This window comes from Rhinolophus sinicus, linkage group LG13, assembly GCF_036562045.2.
Source record: "Rhinolophus sinicus isolate RSC01 linkage group LG13, ASM3656204v1, whole genome shotgun sequence".
Taxonomy (NCBI): Eukaryota; Metazoa; Chordata; class Mammalia; order Chiroptera; family Rhinolophidae; genus Rhinolophus; species Rhinolophus sinicus.
Genome location: NC_133762.1, coordinates 56982141 through 57009372, shown reverse-complemented (window position 1 = coordinate 57009372; position 27232 = coordinate 56982141). Strand labels below are relative to the sequence as shown.

At 39.4% G+C, this 27232-nt stretch overlaps 1 protein-coding gene across 5 annotated transcripts in view; it reads right to left on the bottom strand.

Annotated features, from left to right (window-relative positions):
* The window catches only part of CFAP61 (cilia and flagella associated protein 61), a 332611-nt gene that overhangs the window by 199192 nt on the left and 106187 nt on the right, over positions 1 to 27232 (bottom strand). For 4 of the 5 annotated variants that reach the window (XM_019712531.2, XM_074317335.1, XM_074317333.1 and 1 more), the window contains exons 9-13: positions 21815 to 21912; positions 15966 to 16040; positions 11508 to 11686; positions 9698 to 9737; positions 6978 to 7117 (exon numbers count right to left, since the gene is read on the bottom strand). In XM_019712531.2, coding sequence (XP_019568090.2) covers positions 6978 to 7117; positions 9698 to 9737; positions 11508 to 11686; positions 15966 to 16040; positions 21815 to 21912 — 532 coding nt within the window. The remainder of the gene's footprint in view (positions 1 to 6977; positions 7118 to 9697; positions 9738 to 11507; positions 11687 to 15965; positions 16041 to 21814; positions 21913 to 27232) is intronic. The other variant, XM_074317334.1, reaches the window with a different exon arrangement.

Sequence of the window (27232 nt, the reverse complement as noted above, 5' to 3'; positions counted from 1 at the left end):
TGACATGGGCCTGAAACAGGTATAATGGTGACATGCTGGGAAAAATGACAACCACACATGAGTGACTCACCACAGAAAAGCAAATAAAACAAAAACACAGAGGGGAGGAATCATTTAAAAGCCGGCTACCTAAGGGCATTTTTATTTACTGAGCGAAGATGACAATTGGTGGTATGATTTAACTTAGCAGTAAATATTTATTCATAGATATAATTTCTAGCGCAATAAATATTACTTGGATAAAAAGGTTTGAAACATATTGCCCCAAATTAAAAATGGCAAATTTAAGAAAAACATGGTTTGGGAGGTCAGGACGATGGACTAAGTGTTCATCCAAATGTGCCCTCCACTCATAAATAAACAAGAGAAAGAGAAAGCCAGTGTGAAGGTTAAGATGGGCAAGCAGGAGAAAAAGGAAACAAAAATAATTTATACCACATTCTAACCTCATATTAAGTTTGGAAACATCCTAGAGATCACTATATAAGGTAAAAAGTGTTAAAAAGCATTTAGTGTATACACATTTCAAATGAAAATTAACATAAATGTTAGGCAATGTTCTCTCCCCAAAGACCAGCAGTTATAAGTGAAACGAGGGGAGCCTCCCCATGGCACATGTTGACAGAAGAGGCAGACATCACTAACAACTGAATGAATGATTTGTCCCAGTACTCGCCAGAATGGCCAGAAGGCAGGTGACAAACACAAATATAATTTCCCAAGGGAAGGAAAACAAGAACGGGCAGGAGACCAGAACATGAGATCATGAAATTTAAAGTAACCAAACTTAAGAGCAAGAACAATCCATCCCAAATGCCAAGAGAAGTGAAGCAAAAAATGGTAGCACACAATATATTTTAAAATATGGTATAAAAAAAGTAGGTGTCGAGGTCCTGGGCCCTGGCTGTGCCCATGTGGCTCCCTCCCTCACCTCCTTCACCCAGAGTCCTTCCCTTTGCACCCCCGCACCCCAGTATTTCTTCCCCCCATCTGCTTTACTCTTTACATTCACCTGTATCACTTACACACTGTATATTTTATTTCTTCCCTTTAATTCTGTCTTTCTCCTCTAACTAGAATGCAGGCCCAATGAGAGCAAGGATTTTTGTTTGTTTGGGTCACTTCTGCTTCCCTAGCACCTGGAGTGGCGGCTGGCACACACCGAACAGTCAATATTATGTATTGGGTGAATGTGGGGGTATGTGCCAGGGCCCTCTGGGAAAGAAAGCTTGCGCCTTCAGCCAGCTTTCCCGCCTCCACAGTGGTGCACGGATGGCAGCCCAGAAGGGAGCAGCCATTTGCCAATGTGATGGAAGCCAACTTCAGGCTGGAGCTGACACCGGGAAAAGCAGAGTGGAAAAAGGAAGAAAACCAAGACCCCGAAGATTCAAACCCTAAAGGCCTACCTATCTCTAGACCTCACACTTACATGAGCCAATAAATGTCCCATGGTTGTAGCCATTTGGAGTTGGGTTTTCTTTTATTTCCAACTGAAAGCATGCCCACTGATAATCTAAGTTTTGAAATTTAATAAGATGTTTTTTAGAAAAACATAGGTTGAAGGGAGGGTGTTATGAAAAGACAAAAATTAGAAAGAGATAAGGGAAATCACAATATAAATAAGTAAAAATCTATAAGACTGTCAGTTCACATAGTCTTATAAAATCTAGCCCAAGCATCCATTTATGCAACGCAGAAGGGCCTTAACACCACAACAGAGCCAAGAATTACCAGATAACAAAAGATTTAAAGTAGGTGTGCCTTATAGGGTTATAGAAAATCTGTATTTGGAGGAGAGATTGAATCACAATTCTTTTCAATATATCTTTCAATGTATCTTTCAAAGGATATATTCATAAAAGGCAGAAACACCTCTGGCACTTATGGAGCTTTAATAGGCATAAAAATCAAGTGGAACACTTGTTAACAACACAGATTCCCAGGAAAACACATTCCAAAGGCCTGAGGCAGGGCCTGAGATTCTGTATTTGAGCAAATTCTCCATAATTGCTGATACTAGCGCTGCTGATCCCTGGACCGCACTTGGAATAGAACTAGAGTATATGAAATACAAACTCTCCTTGAGTAAAAAGATGAAGTGACCTTGAAAAGGGAGCCACAGTGTTATGGGGCAGAAGGTGCAAGATGCCACAGTTTGCACTAACCTTGTAAAGCTGTCAGCCACCCCTGGATGGTCTCCTTTGACATCAGGGAACAAACCCTTGTAAGGCTTCACTTGCTAAAAGCTGAACATGAGTCCCACAGACACAAGGTATGCGTGTCACAGAGCGTCACTGCACAGAGCCCTGCTTACAAAGGACGCTGGTGCTGCACCTCACCTGGACCCCTCCTGCACCCCGGCTGAAATGCAGGTGTCTGTCAATGGGGGAGCAACTATGAAAACATCTTGAAACTTTTAGAGAATACTGTAGGGAAACGGGGGCAGAAAGGAAAGGCCCTGTGAAGACAGCGCCACCTTGGCTAGAATGGATACCAGGGACCAGTTCAAGGTGACAGCTACTCATCGTTGATATCACTCCCATACTCACATTTTTGAACTTCATTTGTGAGACATGAAATTCCTCCAAATGCATTGTTTACCACCAATTATCTTTTTTTTTTTTTTTTTTTTTTTGTGGTGTAGGTATCGCTGTAGTAAGTGTGAGGAGCTCAGTTCCTTTATAGTTGTACAACTGCATATTAAAGAATTTCCTATTACCCAAAGTGCTACAACTGCCATTCATATATATTTGTGTGTGTATACTGGGGGTGCCAAAAAAATGCATACAAGTGGACACTTTGGTCAGCATTACTTAAGCAGTAGTTCGTCGCAACAAGAAGTGTCTGGATGCTGATGGTAACCACTTTGAGCACCTCCTGTAATTGCAGATGTCAAACGGGACTCGTATTCATCCTTTGTTATCGGTATAGATTGAGTATTACAATTTTAATAGTTTTTTCCCTTCTTAAAATATGCATTATTTTTTGGCATCCTCTGGTATATATATACTTGGGTTACAATACATAACAAGACAGTTGTTTATTTTTTATTTTGACTTTTGCCCATCTCAATAAAACATAATTTATATAAAATGTAGATAGATATTCCCTGAAAAGTCTTTTTTTTTTAGGATTTTAAAGGAATCCTAAATCCTTGTGGTTTTAGGATTCCCCCCGAAAGGAAACACTTTCATGAAAAATAATTTAAAAATTCAATATATCAGAGGATGTAATACAGAATTGTACACCTGAAATCTATGTAATTTTACTAACAATTGTCACCCCAATAAATTTAATAAAATAAAATTTAAAAAAAAAATTAAAAAAAAAAAAGACTCACCAAAGTAAATAGACCCTTTGAAAAGTTTTCATCTAATTTAATCAGTTAGAAGCATCCTTGAAAAACAATTATCTTTTTTAAAAATACAAATGTCTCTGGGATAGATGACAGGGTGTGAGGTTGTCCTTCCTTCACATTTTTGCAGGAATGTCTTCAGGTTAGCTGGCCTCCTCCCTCTCATCTGGCCAAGCTCTGCTGACTGAAGGGGGTGCAGGGTTTGGGCTTTAAAGAGCAAAGGGAAGAAGGCAGCTCTGGATATCATATTCCTTTTAGAGCTGAGCAATCCTGACAGGTAAAACAGCCATTTCTAACATTAAATGTGTGATTTCTCTAAAAAAGCATTTTGCGCTTACAATTTACAGAAAATAATTAAAGAAAAGATATTTCTCTAGAAAACAATGGCGTACTGTCATGTCAACAAAATGGACATCCAATGATGGTGACAAATGTGTGCGTTTTTTTTGTTTGTTTGTTTGTTTTTTGGGAAGGGGAACAGGACTTTATTGGGGAACAGTGTGTACTTCCAGGACTTTTCCAAGTCAAATTGTTGTCCTTTCAATCTTAGTTGTGGAGGGTGCAGCTCAGCTCCAGGTCCAGTTGCCGTTGTTAGTTGCAGGGGGCACAGCCCACCATCCCTTGCAGGAGCCGAACTGGCAACCTTGTGGTTGAGAGACCGAGCTCCAACCAACTGAGCCATCTGGCCACCCAGGAGCTGAGCAGCAGCTCATTGACTTCATTCTAGTTGCGGAGGGCACAGCTTGCTGGCCCATGTGGGAATTGAACTGGCAGCCCTGTTGCCCAGAGCTCGCGCTCTAATCAACTGAGCCACCCGTCCGCCCCAAATGTGTGCATTTTGAGGGATGTCTTCCCCTACACAACCAGGCACAGATTCTTGGGTATGGGAACAAGAGTAACAGCACAAATGAACTATAAGAGCAGACAAGCTGAGAACAGGGTGTGGAGTGGTGGGTGGGTTGGTGACAAAACTGACAGGAAAAAAAGGAAGTTTCCTGATAGGGCTCAGATGGGAACAGTGACAAAGATCATGATTTTCTAAAGGCACTCCAGCTTATGAGTCTCCAATTTTTTCAGAAAAGCACCCAGATGTACATGATTTGCTCCACCTTTATATATAAGTGATAAAAGAAAAATGAAGCCGATACTACAGAGAAAAACTGAGTCCCTGCTGCAACCAGGACTAATTTCCAGACAAGTGTTTAAAGTTTCATTACTTTAAAAAATCAGGTTTAATTTTTAATAAAAGCAACACATGTTCATAGTAAAAAGAGAGAGTATGAGAGAAAAGAATATGAATGTTCATTAAGTAAATAAGCCACTAGGAAAAGGCCACTCCTATAACCACACTGGGGACTGTTCCAGATCCCATGTCCTCCAGTTGCTCTCCATCTCCTGTGTGTGTTTATTCATACAGAATTCCAAGTCATAAGAAAATGTTACCAATACACTCTACTTAAGAATGCAGAGGGTGTAAAGTACATTTTAATAAAAGTTCTACTTGAGTCACAATAAAATTTAAAATCTCAAAAAATTTAAAATCACAAAATTAACTGTAATTTCTATTATAGAAGCAATTCACACACATGATTTTTTAAAAATTCAAACAGAAATGAACAACCCAATTTAAAAATGGGCAAATGATTTCAAAGAAAACCTCATCAAAATAGATACACAGATGGCAAATAGCATATGAAAAGATGCTTAATACCATATGTCATAATGGAATTGCAAATTAAAACAACAAGATACCACTACACACCTATTAGGATGGCAAAAATTCAAAACACTGACAACACCAAATGCTGGTGAGGATGTAAAGTAACAGGAATTCTTGTTCATTGCTGGTGGGAACGCAAAATGATACAACCACTTTGAAAGACAATTTGGCAGTTTCTACAAAACTGCACCCTCTTATCATGTGATACGAAATTGTGCTCTTTGGTATTTCACCCTAATGAGTTGAAAACTTACACCTACACAAAAAACCTGAACAATAATATTTATAGCAGCTTTATTCATAATTGGCAAAGCTTGGAAATGACCAAGCAGTCCTTCAGTAGGTGAATGGATAAATAAACTATGGTACATCCAGACAATGGGATATTATTCAGTGCTAAAATGAAATGAGCTGTCAAACCATGGAAAGACATGGAGAAACTTTAAAATGTATACTACTAAGTGAAAGAGGCCAATCTGATTCCAATTGTATGACATTCTGGAAAAGGCAAAACCATGGAGGTAGTAAAAAGAGCAGTGGTTACCAGAGGTACTGGGGGAAGAAAAAGGCATGAATAAATAGGTGGAGAACAGAGGATTTTTAGAAACTACTCTATATAATACCATACTGGTGGATACATTTGTCAAAAGCCTATAGAATATATGACAGAAAGAGTGAACCCTAATATAAACTACAGACTTTGGTTGAAAATGATGTGTCAATATAGATGCATCCATGGTAACAAATGGTATAACTGATGTGGAATGTTAACTGTGGGAGGGTGTGTGTGTGAAGGTGGGGAAGGGATATGTAGCAACCCTCTGTACTTTCTGGTCAATTTTGCTGTGAACCTAAAACTGCTCTAAAAAATAAAATTAGTGGAAAACAAAAATCAAACAGAACCGATAGATACAAAGTAAAAAGTAAGTTACCATCTACACCCCAACCTCCTGGTCCTGCTCCCCAGAGGCACATAAGATTAATACAGTGCTTTGTACCTTTCTAGAACTTCTATAAATATGCAAGATAAAAACTACATATGATGATCCTATAGTATCCTTTCCCCCTTTCTTCCTTTTACTAACCAAATTAACTGAGTTTTCACTGGGCACAGGCCTGACCTACTATCCCCCAGCCTCCCTTGAAGCTAAGCTAGGTAGGACCATGCAACCCATTTCCTGATCACGACTACAAACAAAGTAATGTAAATTCCATAATAGGAAAGTGCTTCCCTCCACTTCTTTTTCCCCCCTTCCCCGTGGGCTGAAATGTGGCTGCGGTGCTCTGAGCCAGCCTGCAGCATGAGGAGGGAAAAAGCCCACTCTGGTAGTGATCTAAGCTTTGAAAGGACAGGGAATACATCTGTATGTTATTCGCTGTTGGACGCTCAGAATCTGGCACAGGACTTAGCACTGTAGATTTATTACCTAATGTTTTATGTTTTCAATATTTATATTTGACTCTTCAATCACTTAGGATTCTATTTTTCTGTAGAATATGAAGAACGAACGTCTCTATCTTTATTTTGTCCCACCATTTACAGAATAGTCCTTCCTCTTCCCACTGTTGTGACACAAATTTGGTCATATATATATGTCTATACATACCTTTATACACACATACACACAAAAAAAATTCTTACTATACCTGTGGTGTGTCTCTTTCTTGTGTCACATTGTTCTACCCATAGACTCTGTCAATGTGGCATTGTTTTGATTATTGTGGAGTTATATTATGTTTTAATATCTGAGTGGTCAAGTAACTTCTTGATATGACCGTGACCCTAAATGTATTGATTTAAATCACTTGATAAAGCACTCCATCAGTAAGACAATTCTTAAAATAAGTATTTATTTGTTCTCATGGATTGATTGTTTTTTGGCCAAACACGTGTCCACTTACTTGAGTAATCCTGCCCGATGGAAGACGTAGAGATCCTGCTCCAGGGTGCAGTTATTGAAGGGGACGATCTTCACGAAGTTCTGGATAAGGACAAACTCAGGGGTGAGATGTGGCAGAGAAATGAGGCAGAAGTTCTTGTCCTAACATGATTGGAGCAGGATACAAAGAAAGACTATCAGAAATCACTTATCACTAAACAAATTCCTGGTGTAATACACTAAAGAAAATACTGGTGAAATGTGTAAAGGAGAGGATATTCAAGTTAAACTCTCCTATAATATGCAAAGTAATCATAAAACTCAAGGGGACAAGCAACCGCAATAATATGGAGAGTGTCTGACTGAAACCTGAATAAATGAATATTGTGAACAATGGCACCCATTCTGCATAGTTCTCTTGCGGAAGTAGATTTTTAAACTAAGGACATTTGCGCTTGCAAATTGATTTATAATCAGGAGTAAATGAGGCAGCGCTGTGTCACAGCAAAGGCTCCATGCTTCCTAAGTGATATTGTACCAGCTGTGGTCCCCTCCTCTGTGAGAGGAGAGAGTGGCACTCTAGGACTTTTCTGTTCTAAAATCCTGTGATTATACATGAACAGATGTCTGTGTATTTTATCATTACATGATCCCATTTGAGTGAACAGATCTAACGGCGTGTTTAACCTGAGGAGTGGGTTCAGTTAGCAGACACAGGAGGATCTGTATGTCCTGATGGCAGCCACTTACCTTTTCGATCTGAACTGTCCAATATGGTAGCCAGTAGACACATCTGGCCACTGAGCATTTGGAATGTGGCTAGTGTGATTAGGGAATTGACTTTTTAATTTTATTTCATCTTAATTAAATTTAAATTAAAAACTGATACTGAGTTCAGTTATTGGAAAACTTTTATGTATGTTTGGAACAACTTGGGAATATGAATCTACTTATTCAGCTGTAAATTTTATAAAATCTAAATGCAGATCAAGTTATTTCTGATGAAAAGTTATTGCTTGTATTAAGATAGGCTGTAAGTATAAAATATACATTGCATTTCAAAAAGTGAGAAAAAGAATGTAAAATACCTCACTAATAATTTTTCATATTGATTACATCCTGAAATGATTAAATTTTGGACATATTGAGTTAAATAAAATTTATTATTAAAATTAATGTAACCTGTGTCTTTTTACTTTTTTTTTTAATGTGGCTGGTGGAATATTTAGAATTATTACTTATACGGCTCGAATTCGTTGTCTGTAGGACAGACCGTCTGTGCTCCACACGTCCCACTTGACCCTCTGCCAGGTGTCTGCAGAAGCAGCCTGCTCTTCCCAGAGCTAATTTGTCCCTTTGGGATCTCGCCTTCTCCTGAACCCTGTGAAGGTATTACTTGTGCTAATCTAAAACCCTGGGGATATTTGTGCAACCCAAAGGAGTGAACCATTGTTTGACTTTATCTCCCTTCTTTCTAGCAAAACAACACAGCTCCTTTTGGGTACTTCACAGTCAAGTCGCTGAATACTCAAACTGAAAATAAGGACTGGGTGCCAAGTCTCTGAGAGGAAGAGACTATAATGAGTTGCTGTGACTTGGATCTGAAGGATTAAGGATGAAGTAATGAAGGTATTTTGTTCCTGTCTCCCCATATCCTGAAATAAAATAGAATTAAAAAGTAAACATGTCTTTTACCTTTTTAAAGCCAGCATTGGTTTTGTAATGCTGAAGATCTGCCTTTACACGGACTTCAAAATAGGAATGAATTAAACTTATGCTTAAAGTACTTTGAGGAATCTCTGAGGGAAACTGTTGTAAATCCTACGTCAGGGTAATCTATATTGCTTTATGAACTTTGAAATGCCTTAACATTAATTCAAAACACATGATGGAGAACATTATTTCAAATCTTCATTATATTAACGATATGAGGAAATACAATCTATGATCACATAGCGTTCAGGCAACATAATTAAACCATATTTGTTTTTGCCTCAGTATGAAGAATAGGAAAGGAAAACTAAAGCAAATAGATATTTTGCTTATAATTAGCCAACTGAAGAAGTACAGTTGTTAATGCTACTTAACAGATAGGCCAGCATGGAAAAAATCTTTATAAAAGTCCATTTTGTTTCTCATTATCTTCCTTCCCTACTCTCTTCCCTCCAATAAAGTGATAAAAGGTTGGGTAGAATTTCCATCCCTTGACAACAATGAAACAAAAATGGAGGAAGTGGCGAGGATACCCTGAAATGGAGTACCTTGTTTGCACTTGGATGTTTGCCTGGGGGGAGCCCCTCCTACATGTCAGGCAGGTGTCTGGCAGAGCTAAGCAGAAAAATCAACCACAAGTTCCCACTTTCCTTCCCTCAGAAAAGCAATATGGTAAGCTATAAAGTAATACAACAGTCTAATACACTTCAGTGTAATTTCTGACATTTTCATGTTCTACCAGCATTCTATTAATGATTTGATTCTAATGAAACACTAGTAATGCTATTTCTAAAAGAAACTATACCTAGAAAGAAAACTATTAAAACAGTGTGACTGAAATATTATTGAAAATGACAATATTTTCTATTTTTAAGAGTTCATGACATGACATTCAACCTTATTTTCAGAACACAAAAGCAGTTCAAACCTCAACATTTATAGCATTTTAAACGTTTGGACGATGAATATGACATTTGACTTTTCAGCTTACAAACCAATTATGTTACTCAAAATTCAGTATGTACTTACAGGAAAGAGACCGAAAACAAAATTCATAAAGTCCAGCGACCTGTAAACAAAACAGTAAGCAATGTCACTGACCTGCAAGCAAATGTAGCATGGTGTATATTTAAAGAGATTTACAGCTCTTCCTCAGGCAGTGATTAGCTAACCACTGGTCAAAATTTGTGTCTAGCTAACTATTAATTAATTGTAGAAGTCATAAGCTTCATAGCTTCACACATCAATAGTAAAGCATTTTTCTAGAATGGAAGGTACTATTATAGCAATTAATAATCGCTGCACGTTCAAAAAGCAAGACAGTTATTCTGTGGACACGATCCCTCCCTTCCTTTTTGGAAGAGCTTGGGGGAGGTGTAGGCATATTATAAGCTACTCTCATCTTTTTTTCTTTTATATGCAAAAGATTTTCTGACCAGCTGCAGATGTATATTCACAGGCAAACCCTAATGAGTCCTCAAATTTCTGTCTGAAAATTCAAAAATCACATTCCAAGCACAATCATATCTGAATGCACAGGGGAACATAAATATACACAACAAATCTAGAAAGGTTTATAGACTTTTTGGATGTCTACAATATAATTAATATAAAAGGATTTCCCTTTTCAACCTCCCAGATGTCCAAAGAAATTGAAAACTTAAGAGGATAAAAATGTAAGTAAAACATGGTTCTAGGTGAGGCTGGGAGAATGGGAATATGTTTAAATACATCGTCTAAAAAGAAATGTCCAGCAGTGCTCTTGGTTAAAATACTTGGTTAAAATACAAAATACTCCAGAACCTTCCAGTCTATCAAAATGGGCCCATCGTTTCCTCTTCAAGATTGTTCTGAGAGCAAAATGGTGGGGTAGGTGGGCATCCTAAAGGGAATGAGGAATCTAAGCATCGAGAGCAGGGGTCCAAGAGGCTGCAAGCACTGAACATGTGGGTGTTCTGGAGGGACAGGAAGTAGGGTGACTGAGTTTTCTGCCCAGCACCATGCCTCCTCCTTCCAGCAGCTGCTTGGTGTCCCACTAACCCCTGTCTCGGATTACCTTTGGGTGAGGTTCTAGCCCCAGATTCAGTGGGGAGCATGAGGCAAGGGACTAAGCCATCATCATGGCCCAGCCTGGCCTGGGCCATCAGCTCAGGAATGAGCACACAGCCCAATCAGGCCTAATGGGACTTTGGCTGGAAAGCTAGGCCCAAACCAGACTGTCCTCCTCACTCGCTTTTGGTGCATAGCCTGAAGCCATTATCCAACTCTTTTGGCCCAAGGTTGGGACACTGCTCTGAGATTGGAGCCAGCAGCAGGAAACCAAAAGCTGGGAGGTAGAGAGAAAAACTTGGTCCTTGACTGGGTTACCTAAGACCTGGATCAAGCCATTAGGAAAATCAGTCCTGCCGCTGGACTTATCCGTCATTATGGTGAGGCAATTAGTCCATTTTTTCAAAGCCAGTTTGAGGTGGATTTTTTTTTGTTCCTTGCAACCAAAAAATCTCCAGACAAGTAGAAACCTAAATCCAAAGTTCTCCCAAAATAAAAGCTTTAGCGAAGGGGTAGCAGCACATGGTTACATAGTGATGGTTTTCCAGATCCCCAACTCTTATGTAGGTGAACCAGACTCTGGGCAACCCAGTTCTGTGGGCCTTACCCAAATTTTATAGACTGACATCTCTGGGAATGGGGCCCAGGAATCTGTGCTTTTCAAAGAGCTTCCCAGGAGATTAGATGTGTGGCCAGGTTTGGAAACCACTGGCTCTGCAAGATTAAAATGTTGGGCCACCAATGCCATAAGAGTCTTACCATAACAGACAATCTAGGGATCAGTACTTGCCTTGCTTCGTGCTTCTCATCAATACAGAACAGCTGGATACAAAAAGCAGAGGAGGCTCCCATGTAGATGGGACGGAAGTACTTGATCTCCTTAGGCAGTGAGATGGATGCTGAGCTCGTATTACTGACACAGTGATTTGTATCATCCTCAGTGGACACTTGATGGAGATTTTCTAAGTCCTAGACCCAGGAAAGAGGAGGAACCAAATGGGAATGCTATTCATTTTCTGCAATTTAATGGGTTAGTGGTTGCATCATCTCTGCGTTCCTAGGACAGGTGTAACTGTCTCACTTGAAACAAATCATCTTGCACCAGGCGTAGTCTTAAGGAGACATTCTTAATGAGATACTAAAAATTTATAAAAGGACCAGAACAAGTTCGTACATGAAGGTCAGAAAAATAAATGGTTTCAGCTGGCCTTTGAAATAGGATCTGTATTTTAATTGTGTCACTGGGTAGAGTTAGAGCACAGTAGTATTATATACATATTAATTCCATAAGCAAAATACATCTGTCTCCACAACTGTTTTCATTGTGATTTTGTGCTACAAGAATTTGTGTATCTTGAGACAGGCAGGTTGGTGGTGAGGTGGAGCCTGGAAGGTCCAATTGACCTTAGCCACCTTAGCACTGAGCCTTTCCAGTCTCATTTAGGGTTGTCTAAGGTGTTATAGCTCAGTTAGAGAGGAAAATGATTCATTCTGAGATCCTTCTCGGAGTTCTTTGAAATCAAAGTAATATATGCATATAGTAAAAATTAAAATCCTACTACCACTAAACACTTACAAAGAAAATCAGGAGTCCTCTGTCCCTCTAAGTCCCTCTCCCCACTGGCTAGCACTTTCAACTTGCTCATTTCTTTTGCTATGTACCTCTGTATTTCTGAATGTGCTTATGCTGCTGTTTCTTAATTCATGAGTTTTTGAAATTCCTTTTTTATATTCATGTGATAGATAGGTAGACATAACCCTCTTACACTACCCTCTTCCCCATACCTTATTTTCCCCCCACCCCTCAATATCAATTACAGCACAATTCAGGGTTACGGCAGTAAGGACTTACATCATGAGTATGTAACTATCATTGCTACTGAGCAAAGAAGTGTAATATGACTGTGTTCTCATCTGTGTACTTTGTTTTGATTCTACTGGTTTCCTAATTTTTTCCACATGCCTTATCAGATTGGCCAAGTGTTTCTCAATATTATTTTCTAGACAACCAGGAATTGGAGGTCATCTCTGACTTCATTTCTCCTCTCTCCCTCCTCTGATCTAGCCTTGCCCACCTGCCTGCTGTACTTCCTGCTTTCTTATTTTGCAGTTCCTGTGTAAGTTCCAGTCTTTTCATTGCCTTCCTTGCTCATGGCTTATGCCCTTCGCCACTGCAGCACGTGTCTAGCTCCCTACGGTGTTTGATAGGCAGCAACACCCAACAACTAACTGGGCACTCTGTGGGGTGATCAAGCACTGACCTGGACTTTTATTGGGGAACCGTCTCCAGGGACATTATCTGGAGGCCTTTTCTTCGGGCCTGTCAGGGATTGGGGGAAATTAAGTTCTCCAATCTCCTGCATGAGGGACTTGGTAAGCAGAACAGTGGCCCCCAAAGAGGTGTATGGCCTAATCCCCAGAACCTGTGGATGTTACTTTATAGGGCAAAGGAGACTTTACAGATGTCATTATGTTAAGGATTTTGAGAGAAAGAGATTATCTTGGATTCTCTGGGTAGGCTCAGTGTAATCGTAAGAGATCTTATAAGAGGGAGGCAGGAGGGTCTGAGGCAAAGAGAGACTGGAAGATGCTATGCTACTATCTTTGAAGGTGGAGGCAGGGGCTACATGCCAAGGAATGCAAGTGGCTTCTAGAAGCAGGCAAAGGCAAGGGAACGGATTTTCCCCTAGAGCCTCCAGAATGAATAGGGCCCAGCTTGCACCTAGATCTATCTTAGCACAGTAAGACCTGTTTGGGGGTATCTGACATCCAGAACTAAAAGAGAATAAATTTGTGTTGTTTTAAACCACTAAGTTTGTGGTAATTTGTTACAGCAGCCATAAAAATCTAACACAATGACCTGGCTTCTGGCATTTGGAAACACGACAGGAGGAGAGATTCCTCCATTTGAAATGTAAAATTGTACTTATTCATCTATTCTCTGTGTTTCCCCATTATATAGTCTCACACATGCAGGTTGAACCTGAATTTGGAGCTGTTTCTGTTCACTCTCTCCAGAGAACAGTCATCTGATCACTTCACTTAGGGAATAGATGACGAGCTAAGTGCCATCAGCAGGGAATCTAGTATCCCCGACACTCCATAGCAGTCTGTCAGACGCCGTGTTTCAGCCCGGTCCTTGCCCCACCTTCTACAGAAGCTTCAGGTCCTCAGCCTACTGTGGACAAGTAGAGAAGTCACACAATTTCCACTAGTCCCTCCTTCATAATGTCTCCTGAGTTTCACCTTTGCAGCTGTGCTAAGCCAGTGTAAACTCTGACATCAATTTTCTTCACTCTAAACATTTAAAAGTGCTCATCTTCCAACATCTCCTCTCCCAGTCTCATTGTCTTTGTAAATTTGTGCCTTTTTATTCCTTTACTGTCATTTCAGTAGTTTTTTTCCAGAAGGGAGAGGATATAAACATGGGAGATCAATCCACCTTGTTGGCCCAGATGCCCTCTAGGGTTCCAGTACTTCTAATGCAGTGGGAACCATCCCCCCTCCACATCCTTGTTTGGGTTCCTGAAGGAATGGCTACCCTCTGAGAAATATCAGAGAGAAAACTGCTCACCTCTGCTGCATGCCTGACCCTCTCCTCCCCAGGGCACAAGGAGTGAGTGCCCTACTGTGGGTTTCCCCAGAGCAAACTCTGAGCTGAGTTTATTTGGGAAGTGATGCCAGGAAATTCTGCGACAGGAGTGGGGAAGTTAGGCAAGGAAGGACACCAATGCAGAGTGTTTAACGAGTGAGTTACCACCATGGACTCACTCCCGCCGAGATCTCAGGGAGACCATGGAGAGCCCACCTAAGAGGCAAAGGAGCTGGCATACTGATTCTCCAGCTGCCTTCAGTTATTGACTGATGGCTGCTCCCCAAAGATTGTGACCTGCCTGCAGGAACAGCACTGGAGAAAGGCCAGGCACTGAAGTCCTCCTCCTCAGGATGCTGAGGAATGAGCAGTGCCAGAATGATATGGGTGGGGGTCCCACAGCACATGCTAAAGTGAAATTCCGAAAATGGACCATGTGCTGGCCTAGCTCACTGTCTCTGTAGCAGCACATCCTGCTCCGGGATGCACGCATTCTCCTCTCCTCCCTGCACTTAGCCTGGGGACACTGCCCCGGGGTGAGGCCTGCCTATAGCCAGGTGTGTACACTTAATTCAGTAGGAGGAAGTAGGAAATCCATTTGTGTTTCAGGTCCAAGCTTTGCTCTCCAGTTCAGATTTAAAGTGTATAACAAAGTGGTATTTTTATCCCTAGCTGACTTCTGTGAAGACTTCTTAATTGATCAGAATCTGGAGAGGAGAGGAGTGTGATAATCTGGCCCTCTCTCAGAATTTTAGTATCTCGGATTAGTGTTCAGTGAATTTGTCCCGGGACCTCCGTGGAGACTCAACCTCCTATTCCATATTCCCCCCTCAAGGGTCTCTAGACTTTCCAGCTGACTCACACCGACCTACCAAAAAGAGGCACTGGGAATCCACTGAAAGTTCAGAATGTGTTCATCAGTGGGGGTGGGGAGGTGAGAATGTCTGATGGTGTCAATCTCCCATTTAAAACCTTTATAGCCTTCCTCTGCTCCTTAGGAAAAGTTCAAAATCCTGAGCAGGGTCCACAGAGCCCTGCCAACCTCTGTCTGAATCTTTTGGTTTCTAGCAGGAAATAGATCCAATGGAGTGGACAAAGCAGGTTTAACAAAGGACCCATGTGAAGGTGTGGGCAGAGTGAAGGGAAACCAACAAAGATGAGGACGTGCCCCAGGGATAGCAACTGGAGGAAGATGCTACCACCCATTGGCCTGAATCTGTCACAGAAAGGAGTAGTTACTGGAACCTGGGAAGCAGATGAGTGACATAAAATACATATAGGTTTATGTATGTGCATATGATATATATAGCTGCAGAAAACTCTTACAAATGTTTTGTCCCTAAGGAACATTTTCTCTCTGGACAATGGGAAGAAGAGGAAAAACTCTATTTACTGTAATTGTTGCAAATAATTGATGTAGAAAGGGTAACTGCTAGGTCCAAACTCTGCATGGGATAAAGAATAAAGGATTAATCACAGTAAAGAGTTCTGTGGAGGAAGGTTCTGAGGCAGGTTCCGAGGAAGGTTGTGTGGAGCAGGCCCTAAAGGAAGTAGCAGATGAGAGGCAGGGAGGCCTGGAGAAGGAAAGGGCACACAGACTTAGGTGCGGAGCCATGAATTGCATAGGGGCCAATCAGACAGCACACAAAGCCCTACCTCCATTTCACTAGTATTTCCACTTAGGACTATGGATGAAAGTTCCTCAGTTGCAGCTTCTTCTGCAGTTTTTCCCTGCAAATGACAATGGCAAGACATGAGAATCAATACCCACAGTGGCTCAGAGCTCAAGCTCTGCAGCATGCTACCTGGACTCAGGTCCTAGCTCCACTTACTGGCTGTGTGGCAGTGGGAACATTATGGGGCCTCGGTTTCTTCATCTGTAAAAAGGGGCTAAAAGCACCACCTATCTCATAAAGTTGTTATGTGGATAAAATAAGGATAGACAGATGGATGTCTAGATAGACAGACACACAGATAGATAGATGTGTAACAGTGCTGGCATCTCCTAATTCTCTGTAGATGCTAGTAATAATAACTAACATAAAATACTTTTGTATAACTTGAAAGCTACACTAGGTTTTTATAACTGCTTTATTGAGGTATAACTGACATGCAGTAGGTGGCATATAAAGTCTATCTTTTAAAAAGTTTTGACCTATGCATGCACTCATAAAAATATTACCACAATAAAAATAATGAATATGCACATCACTCTCAAATGCTTCCATGTTTCTATGCCCCTCCCTCCCACCCCATGCCACTGTGCAACCACAGGCAAACAATGATCTGCTTTTTGTCACCATAGATTGATTATATGAGGAGTCTATACCTGGATCTTCTGTTCTGTTCCATTAATCTCGTTTGTTGACTTTGACATCATTACCACCTGTCTTAATTAAAAGAACTTTGTGATAAGTCTTGAAATCAGTAGTATTAATCCTGTAACTTTGTTCTTTTTCCAAAGTTGTTTTGGCTACTCTAGGTCCTTTACATTTCCATATGAATTTTGGAATGAATTTTTCAATTTCTTTAAAAATTTCTCCTGAAATTTTGATTGCATTAATCAATTTGGGAAGAATTAACATTTTTGGCAATATTGAGTCTTCAAAAGCATGAACATGGGATATCAAGATATCTCTCCATTTATTTAGGTTTTATTTCATTCTCTCAGAAATATTTTGTAGTTTTTAGTGTACATAGGTCTTGGGCATCTTTTGTCAGATTTATCTCTAAGTATTTTGTATATTCGTACTATTGTAAATAATATTTATTTCAATTTCTGATTGTTCATTGCTATTATATGGAGATAAAATTGAACTTTGCATATTAATTTTGTATGTATTTAGCAATTTGCCAAAGTACTTATTAGTTCTAGAAGCTGTTTTGTAGATTCTAGATGATTATGTTGTCTTCAAATAAAAGAATTTTAATTCTTCCTTTCCAATCTGGATGCCTTTTATTTCTTTTCTTGTCTTTGCACTGGCTTGAACCTCCAGTATAATTTTGAATAGAGGTGGTAAGAGCAGACATTCTTGTCTTGTTCCTGACCTTGGTGGAAAAGCATCACATCTTTTACCATTACGTATGATGTTAGATATAGGTTTTTCAAAAATAGCCACCATCAAATTGAAGTTCTCTTCTGTTCCTAATTTTCTGAGTGTTTTTATGAGGAATGAATGTTGAATTTTCAGATGCCTTTCTTGCATTTATGAGATAAATATATAGGTGTTCTTCTTCAGTTTGTTAATATGGTGAATTATATTAATTTACTTTCATATGTTAAACCAATCTTGTATTCCCAGAATAAACCCTCCTTAGTCATGATGTATAATCATTTTTCTATAATTATTCAATTTATTAAATATCTTATTAGAAATTTTCCATTGACATTCATGAAAGCTATTGATCTATAGTTTTATTTTCTTGTAATGTCTTTTGTTGTGAGAGAACATACTTTAAATTATTTGATCCCTTTTAAAGTTACTGAGACTTATTTTGTAACCCAGAATATGGTCTAGTCCACTTTGGTAAATGTTCCATGTGCATGAAAAGGAACGCGTATTTGGCTATTGTTGAGTAGAGTGTTCTATAAGTGTAAATTATTAAAGTTGGTCAATAGTGTTCTTAAATTTATATCCTTATTGGTTTTCTGTCTACTTGTTCAATTATTAAGAGAGAGACACTGAAATCTCCAAATACAGGTATTTGTCTTCGCAGTTCTATCAATTTTTGTTTCATGTGTTTTGAAGTTCTGCTATTAAATGCATAAATATTTAGGACTGTTATGTCCTCTTGATCTCTGTTATCCTTAGTAATATTCCCTGTCCTGAAATCCACTTTGTCTGAAATGAATAAAGCTACTCTAGCTTTCCTTTGATTAGTGTTAGCATGTTGTATCTTTTTGCATCTTTTAATTTGAACCTATTGTATCTTTATATTTAAAGTGCATTTTTGTAATCCACATATAACTGACTCTTGCTTTTTTTATCCAACCTATATCTGCTTTATATTCTTTCATTGGGATATTTAGACCATTTACGTAATGTAATCACTGATATGGTTAGGTTTAAGTCTATCATTGTGCTATTTGTTTTCTATTTGTCCCATCTGTTACTTATTCCCTTTTTCCTCTCCTTTTTCCTTCTTTTGGATTAATCATATGTTTTTATGATTCAACTTTATCTTTTCTGTAGGCTTATTAGATACGACTATCTGAAGTAGATTTGTAACGTTGGTTGTTTTTTTTAAGACTTTATAGTATGCATCTTTAACTTATTATAGTCTATCTTCAGGTGATATTATACCATTTCAGGTATAACACAAGAACTTTAAAATAGAATACTTATGCTTCTCCTCTCTTGGTCTTTGTGCTATTCTTGTTATACATTTTATTTTTACATATGCCATAAGCCCCATACTATGTTGTTTTTATTTCAGCAGTCAATTATCTTTTAAAGAGATGTAAATAATAAGAACAAAATCTTATACATTTACCCATTTATTTACCATTTCTAGTGCTCTTCATTCCTCTGTATAGATCCAGATTTCCATCTGGTATTGTTTTCCTTCTGACTGAAGGACTTCCTTTAACATTTCTTATAGTATGGGTCTGCTGGTAATATATTCTTCCACTTTTTGTGTATAGGCAAAAGTCTATTTCACCTTTATTTTTGAAAGATATTCACTAAGTACAAAATTCTAAATTGATAGTTTATTTCCTTCCAGTTCTTTAAAGATTTGACTCCACTGTCTTCTTGCTTACATTGTTTCTAACAAGAAATCTGCTGCCATCCTTATCTTTGTTCCTTTCTTCCCAACTTGTCTTTTGTTCCCTCTGGTTGCTTTTAAGATTTTTCTCTTCGTCACTGGTTTTCCACTATTTGATTGCGATTGTCTTTGGTATATTTTTCTTCATGTTTCTTGTGCTTGCTGTTTGTTGAGCTTGTGTCTGTGGGTTTATTGTTTTCATAAAATTCAGAATTTCTTTTAGTCATTATTTCTTCATATACATTTTTTGTCTCTCTCCCCTTTTTTATGAACTCCAATTACAAACATATTAAGTACCTGAAGTTATCCCACAGCTCACTGACACATTGATCTTTTTTAAAAAATTCCCATTTGTTTCAAGTTCACTATTTCTTTCCTGCAATATCTAATCTGTGGTTAAACTTTCTATTGTAGTTTTCATCTTATGAATTGTAGTTTTTATCTCTGGAAGTTTTATTTGGGGTATTTTTATATCTTCTCTGTCTCTCCTTAATGTATTATAACTATAACTTATATAGTTATAACTGTTTTAATGTTCTTGTCCACTAATTCTAACATCTTCTTCAGACCTGGGTTGGCTTCAATTGATTGAGTTATCTTCACTTTATACATCGTATGTTCCCAGTTTTTTGAATGTCTGGCAATTTTTTATTAGACTCCAAACATGTGATTTAACCTGTCTGGTTGATGGATAATTTTGTATTCCTACAAATATTCTTAAACTTTGTTCCGGGACTCAGTTAAGGTCCTTGGATACAGTTTGATCCTTTTGGCTCTTGCTCTAAAAAATTGTTAGGCAGTACTGGAGCAGTGCTCCATCTAGAGCTAATTATTCCCTACTACTGATGCAACACTCTTCTGCATACGCTCCCAATTCCTGTGAGTCATAAGGTTCTCCAGTCTGGCTGATGGGTTCGGGCACTCTTCCCAGCCTTGTATGAGCACTGGGCACTGTTAGTGCTAATACTTTTGGGAGGTTCTTTCCTCTCCCTGACCTTCAGTGTTTTTCCCACATGCATGAGCTGATCAGTACTCAGCTGAACACTCAAGAGTGACCCTTTGCTGGCGCTTAATCTCTCTCTCTCTCTCTCACTGTGCAGCTTTCGCCTCTCTGGTACTCTGTCTTGCAAACCTTAGTGGCTTTAGTCTCCATGGACTTACAGATCTGTCTTCTCAACTCAGGAAAACCACTGGGGTCCCACTTGTTTCTCCTGCCCTGTGCTATGGCCTGGAACTCTCTCAAGGCAGTAGGTCATGGCAATCAGAGGACTTACCTGGATTGTTTCTTATCTCTCAGGCATCACTCTCCTTTGCTACCTGACAAGCAGTATCTTAAAAACTGTTATTTTATATATTTTGGCCACTTTTTGGTTATTTCAGGCAGGACAATAAATCCAGTTTCTGTTATTCCATCTTTTCCAAAGCAGAAGTCCTTTGCACAATTTGTTTTTATTATTAATTCCATTCATCAGTTTCATTTCCCTTAATCTAATCCATGCCATACAACCTTCTTTTAAAGGTTCAGGTGTCCCTCATTCCCTTATTCTGAGATGTTTCCCATTCTCCTTTCCACATACTGAATTATGGGGCTTTTCTCTCCCCTAATATGCTACTACCTCTTGAAGGCCGAGGCTGTGTTTTGGTCTTGTGGGTACTCTTAGCACCTAAGAGAGTGTCTGACCATTGTGAGTACCAACCTCCATGCAGAGACTAAATCAGCACCTGGAATACAACACCCAACTATCTGGAGGTTGGGTCCTTTGGGGTAAGAATTGATTTTTCCATATAGACAACGTGAAAATCCAGAGGATGGGCCAGGTGGCCTCGTGCTAAGGAAAATGTTCTCCCTCCCTCCTCTGCTCCCCAAGATTTTTTTTTGCATGATTTGATGGGCAAAGGAAATGTTGCTTTGTGCAAGAATGAAAGGAAAAATAAAAGAGTTGAGGGCTGGAGTCCAGGAAGCAATGGCACTGTACCTGCCCCCCACCTTGAGCTCAGGAATGGGTTCTGGGCCCAGCCGGATGGAGGAGTCAGGAAGACCAGAAGGAGGAGGAGCTGTGTAGTGAAACACGCCTCGGGATTCTGGCCACACAGAGTGCTAATGTAGGACCAGGCTGACAACTTTAGCCAAGAAGTAAGCCTGACTAACTGTGGCCTCCTTTGGTATAGGTTTCCCCTTCTTTAGGTAAGGGCGGCAGGAGTAGCACAGGCAGAGCTCAGTTAGTGTCACCTTGGCAGCAGAAGGGTATGGGTGGGTGGGGCTCCTGCTGAGACCAAGGAAGGACAGTGGAGCCAAGAGCTGTGGTGGGTGTTTCTGTAGTTTGCAGGGTCCAATCAGACAGAAAGGAAAACGATGCATCATTTGAGTATGTGGATAGTGTACAAATCTCTTCAGAAAGTCTGGATTTTTAAACTGGCTTTAAATGAGCAGCTGTATCTGTCTCAGACTCCTGAAATCAGGTAATGAGTGAGAAGGAAGGTAGAGAAGGAATGAAACTCCATTCTGACCTGTATTCTTGAAGATAACAGTGAGGCTCTAATTTGTCTGTTACAAACACGCAGCCTCTCTTTCCTTCGGGCCTTGTCTCTCCCCAACCTTAGTGCTAGTAGGGTCTTTTCCACATCAGACATTAGAACTTCTCAGCAATGACCCCAGCACCAGGACTGCCCCTGACCCTGACCACACAAGCATTCCCCAGGACTACCCAATGCCCCAGGCATGAGTGAATGACCATTACCTGGTTGTTTTCACTTTCCCTAGCCTCTGGTGAGACAGGTTCCTGTGGCTCTTCGACTACTTTCTGGGAGTCCTGGCTGCTACTCCTGAGTTCAGCATCTTTGAGACAGAGAATGGCATAAGGACAGAAATAAGATGATAAATATCTGCAGAGCCACAGGAAATTGGAGACAGCATAGTAATGTGTTTCGAAACTGCAGCATATCTAAAGTTATATTACAGAGGGCAGCACCACGAGATGGGAAGAACAGGGTCTTCCTAGCTCACCCCAATTCTCACCTCAATGTGCCCTCATCCACATGATGGAGATAAAATGATGCCAGCGATAGGCCTGGGCCTTGCCTGGCAGCCAGGAGGCCCTCAACCTCTTCCAGTTACTAAACTACATGATCCTTTCATAAGAACCCCCTTTGAAGTTTCCAAACAACTGATTATCAACTTTCTGGATACCAGACTTTGAAACTATTTTAAGACAGAATGTGGCAAAGACCACAATTAGCTATGTCAGTGCTATCTGAATGTTAATGACTAGCAGAAGGGCTGCTTTCCTTTTGAAAATACTGTGAACATGCAGTTTGACAGTGGCCACTTTTTCACTTTTCTGCTTTCTAAGCAAGAAGAACTGGAGCTGAGCATTGTTGTCTTTAATATGTCTTGGAAAGTCAGTAATCATGGTAATGTTCATGTATTTAACCTTCACTAAAAATTACAGTAGTAAAATTTTTCCCACTTGGTCTATAAAGCTCTTTTCCCCCTTCGTCCTTCTCTTTCTCCTCCCTTTTTTCTTTTTTCCTGTTGTCTTTTTTTCCTGCCTGTCTCTCTTTCTGTGTCTTTCTCCTCCCCACCTTTCCCCTTTCCTCTTCGTCTCCCCCCCTCACTCTCTCCTCCTGTCTCTCTCTCTCCCTCTTCCCCCTCTCTCCCCACCCCTTCCTCCTCCTCTCTGGCTCACCCAGTGCCTGCTCTGTTGGGGGATTTTCAGCCATGACATCTGCTTACAGCCTTTGGGCCTTAGCTCAGAGCAGCCCTGGGACACTGTCCAGCGGCTGCCCCTCCTTGGAGTGCTGCCACAGATATAAGAGCGATGGTGGCCCTGCTGGAGGCTCCAGAGACACTGTTGCCAGCATGGGCCTGCTGCTCTGTCTTTCCTTTCTAACCTTTTTAACTGCCATAGCAGATACTGCAGAGCTAGGGGCAGGTACATCCTTTCTTTTTCCTCCTCTCCCACTGTGTTTTAGCACCTGCCAGGGCACTGCCCTGCAGATAGCTCTCAACCCCAAACATTACTCAGGTACACTTGCTTCTGGCAAAGATGTAGGTGAATAAAACAGAATGGAATTCTAAGAGAAAAAGCAGATGCCCAGGGAGGTGTAAAGAGCACATACAAGGAGGTACAAAATGTTGAAGGTACAATGAGAGAGAATCGATGTCAGCATAAGGAGTAGTTCTTTTGGAGAGAAAAATGTCATGAGAGAGAAGTAATGGACTTAGAATCCCTCTTCTGAAGAAAAATGCTTTGGGGAGAATAAAATGTATCATGTCTCTGTTTTCTGAATGTGTCTTGCTCCCTGCAAAACTTTCCAGATAGTTCACACGGGGTTTCCAGCAGTCTCATGATGACAAGAGCAGCATGCTTTTCAGGTTAATTTACTTTCTTATTGGGATATGACACGCATGTGGTAAAGCAGGTGGAATTCTGTATGTATCTACGCCCATATAACAGACACCCAAATGGAAGCTAAAGCATTTCCAGTGCCCGAAAGCTTCCACTCCTCCTCCTGTCCAGCGAATATGCGTCTTAATGGTAGCTACTCTTCTGACTTCTACTAGCACTTACTTATTTTGCTCAGCAGCAAACTTTTTGACTACACACTCACACACACCCTGCGGGTGCCAAAAAATGCATATACATTTTAAGAGACGCATACACATTTAAGAGATGTTTTTGGCACCCTCTATATACAAGGCCAGACAATTAAGTTCGCGAACTTGTTACAATGATGTTGCTAACCTTTTTTGATATCAGAGCAATGATTCATTATGAGTTTGTACCAGCTGGACAAACAGTTAACCAAGTTTCCTATTTGGAAGTGCTGAAAAGGCTCCACGAAAAAGTTATACGAAAATGACCTGAACTTTTCACCAATAATTCATGGCTCTTGCATCACAACACTGTACCAGCTCACACAGCACTGTCAGTGGGGGAGTTTTTAGCCAGTAAACAAATAGCTGTATTGGAACACTCTCCTTACTCACCTGATCAGGCCCCCAATGACTTCTTTCTTTACCCAAAGATAAGGGAAATATTGAAAGGAAGACATTTTGATGACATTCAGGACATCAAGGGTAATACAATGACAGCTCAGATGGCCATTCCAGAAAAAGTTTCAAAATTGCTTTGAAGGGTGAACTAGGCACTGGTGTCAGTACATAGCTTCGCAAGGGGAGCACTTCGAAGGTGACTGAAGGTAGTGATATTCAGGTATGCAGCATTTTTTCTAGGATTAGTTTGCGAACTTAATTGTTACACGGTGTGTGTGTGTGTGTGTGTGTGTGTGTGTGTGTGTGTGTATCAATAACTCTTTATTCTTAAGCTGCACCTTACTTTTAAAAAAAAATAATCTTTTCCTATTTTAAGTTTTAAATTTGAAGAACTATGAAAAACACAGCTAAAAGAAAACTGGACCTTCATTGTGTATATATTTCTTATATAATTAGAATAAAATTACTAAAAAATCAAAAAGAATGGATTAGATTTTCAATGCACTAATAATCCGGGTGACTTCACTGCTTGACAGTCTAATGTTCATGGGACAATTACCAACTACAACAACTAATTATCTTGGCTAAAGTGTCACAGGGGGTTACAGCTTATTAAGCAGCTGCCACGCTCCTCCCCAAAGGTGGCTGCATTTCAGAACTGGGTGAGGTGATCCTCTCTCTCTCTTTCCCGTGTCTCTGCAGTTTTGTGAGGTTTAATTAGTTAATGTTCATAATGTGTCCTGAGATCCTCAAATGTGAGGTACTATCCCAGGAAAAAATTGAGAAGTAGCATAATATAGCTCACAACTGAAAACACAATTGAGACTGCAAATTTAATTGTTATTTTATTCCTTATACCACCTACCTAGCTTAGCGGTCATGAACCAGTGCTTTTTTCTAGTGACAGTGAAGGCAAAATTTGCTAGAATTTCTAAGTGAGATGGCTTATCTGAAGTGGGTTTACCATGAAACTAATAAAGCTGGAGGTTCAGGCCCCCCCAGTACAGCTTCCCCTTGTATGGACCCCTCCCGATGCACAGCTACTATTGCATTCATAATTTTGCATTCTTTTTCTTAAAGTGGGCTCCCAACTTATATAGACTTTAGGTTCCACAAGACTTTGGTATGCCCTGCTCTTTACTAATAGGAATAATACACAGGGAAAGTGAAATAATACATTTTAAAGACATTAGGAAAAAATAATAGTATACAACCTGGCATTTGTAACATTTATTTGAAATATCAACCAAAAAACCAGCAAGACTTTTTTTTGTGAAATGAAATACACTGATTATAAAAGAGTAAATATGGAGAAATAGGTAGACAACAAAATTTAAGAAATAAGAACAAAAAGTAGGCCAAATTTCCTAATGAATATTAAGGCATATTATAAAGCCATATTATTAAAACAGTTTTATTGGAGTAGGAATAGAACAGAATGCAATCCAGAAAAGAGCCAGACAATTATGAAATGTTGATACATGTTAAATGTGGCATTTTGAATTGGTGGCGAAAGAATAAGCTATACAACAAAGAGTGCTGCCTAATCATATGACAAAAAATTAATTTGCTCCCCTATTTCATACAATAGACAAAAATAATCTGCAGATATGTTAATAGCCTAAAAAATTTTTTTAAATAGTTTGAAACTACTAGAAAAGGAGAATATCTCTATGATCTTGGTAGTGGAAAATTCCTTCCTTAAAAATGCAAAAGGCAGAAGTCATAAAAGAAAAATATTGACATATCTGACCACATCAAAATCTAAGAGGTCTGATAAAGTACCATTAAAAAGTATTTTTTTAAAACAGTAGATACACAGAGAAAATAATTGCTACACATATAATATCCCAACAACTGAATTCCAGTTAAAAAGAAACAACCCAATAAGCAAAGAGCATGAATGGACAGGAAACATAAATGACCAATAAACACACAAAAGTGTTTAATCTTAGTAATACTCAGAGAAATAAAATTGAAACAATGATGTCTCCTTTCATATCTATCATACTAGCAAAAGTTAAAAATGCTGTTAACACTGAGAATTAGAGAACTATGAAAAGCTCTGAAGGTCACTGATATGGCCACATTTGGTGGCAACATGAGTATTTCCAAGCCCAGCAGGAACAATTCTGGGAATATAGCCTGTGAAAACTCTTGCAAGGGGCCCAAAGAGACATGCACCAGGATGTTTATTGCAGCACTCTGCAATCACAAAATTACGGAAATAACTTAAATGCTTATCTAATGACAAATGTAGCACATTCCATACAGTATATACTACCCAGAAGGTAAAATAAGTGTCTGGGACCTGTGCATATCAACATTATTAAAGATCAAAGACTTGAATTTCAAAACGCCACATTCCCAAGAGACACCATTTATACAGAAAACACTGCCACAAAATGTAGATCTTTTCTACAAATACATGGACTTCATATAAAAGCATAAAAAAGAGGTCTGGATGGATACATACTAACATCATAACAATGGCTATTTCTGAGAAGGAGGAAAAACAGGCTTGGATGTTGATCAAAGGGAACTCAACTTTAATTGCATTATCCTAAGTTTTTAAAGGACAGTTTCATGTATTACTAATGCACTTAAGATTAAAAAAGAATGTCTAATGATAAAAGTAAATTTCTATCTTCGAAACAGTCTTTTTGTTTAGCATTATATTATGGATGATTTCAGAAAAGACTGACAAATGAATTTAAGTCACTCAGTTTTAAGAAGAGAAAAGATTAGAGGTTCAAGTTAAATCATTCTTTCAACTAAAGTTCAATGGAGAAAAATGAGTTGTAGGCACTCAATTAGGTACCAGAACTAAATAATGAATAAAATGTAGTCCTTCCTACTCTAAGAGGTTCACAACTGATCAGGGTTTACAGGCATACACACACACACACACACACACACACACACACACACACACAGTATCACACTGAGTGTTCATTTATTTATTTATTCATTCATTCATTTAAAATTTATACTTCACGCCTACCATCTGGAATACAATATGATTCTAGGTGTTGGGGATTCAGCAATGAACAAGACCACTTTGCACTGCCAGAAGTAAGTAAATGAGAAAATACTAAGTTATGATAGATGGCATGTAGAAAATAAGCTCTTGGGAGCTTCTTTAGGTTGAGTGGTTAGA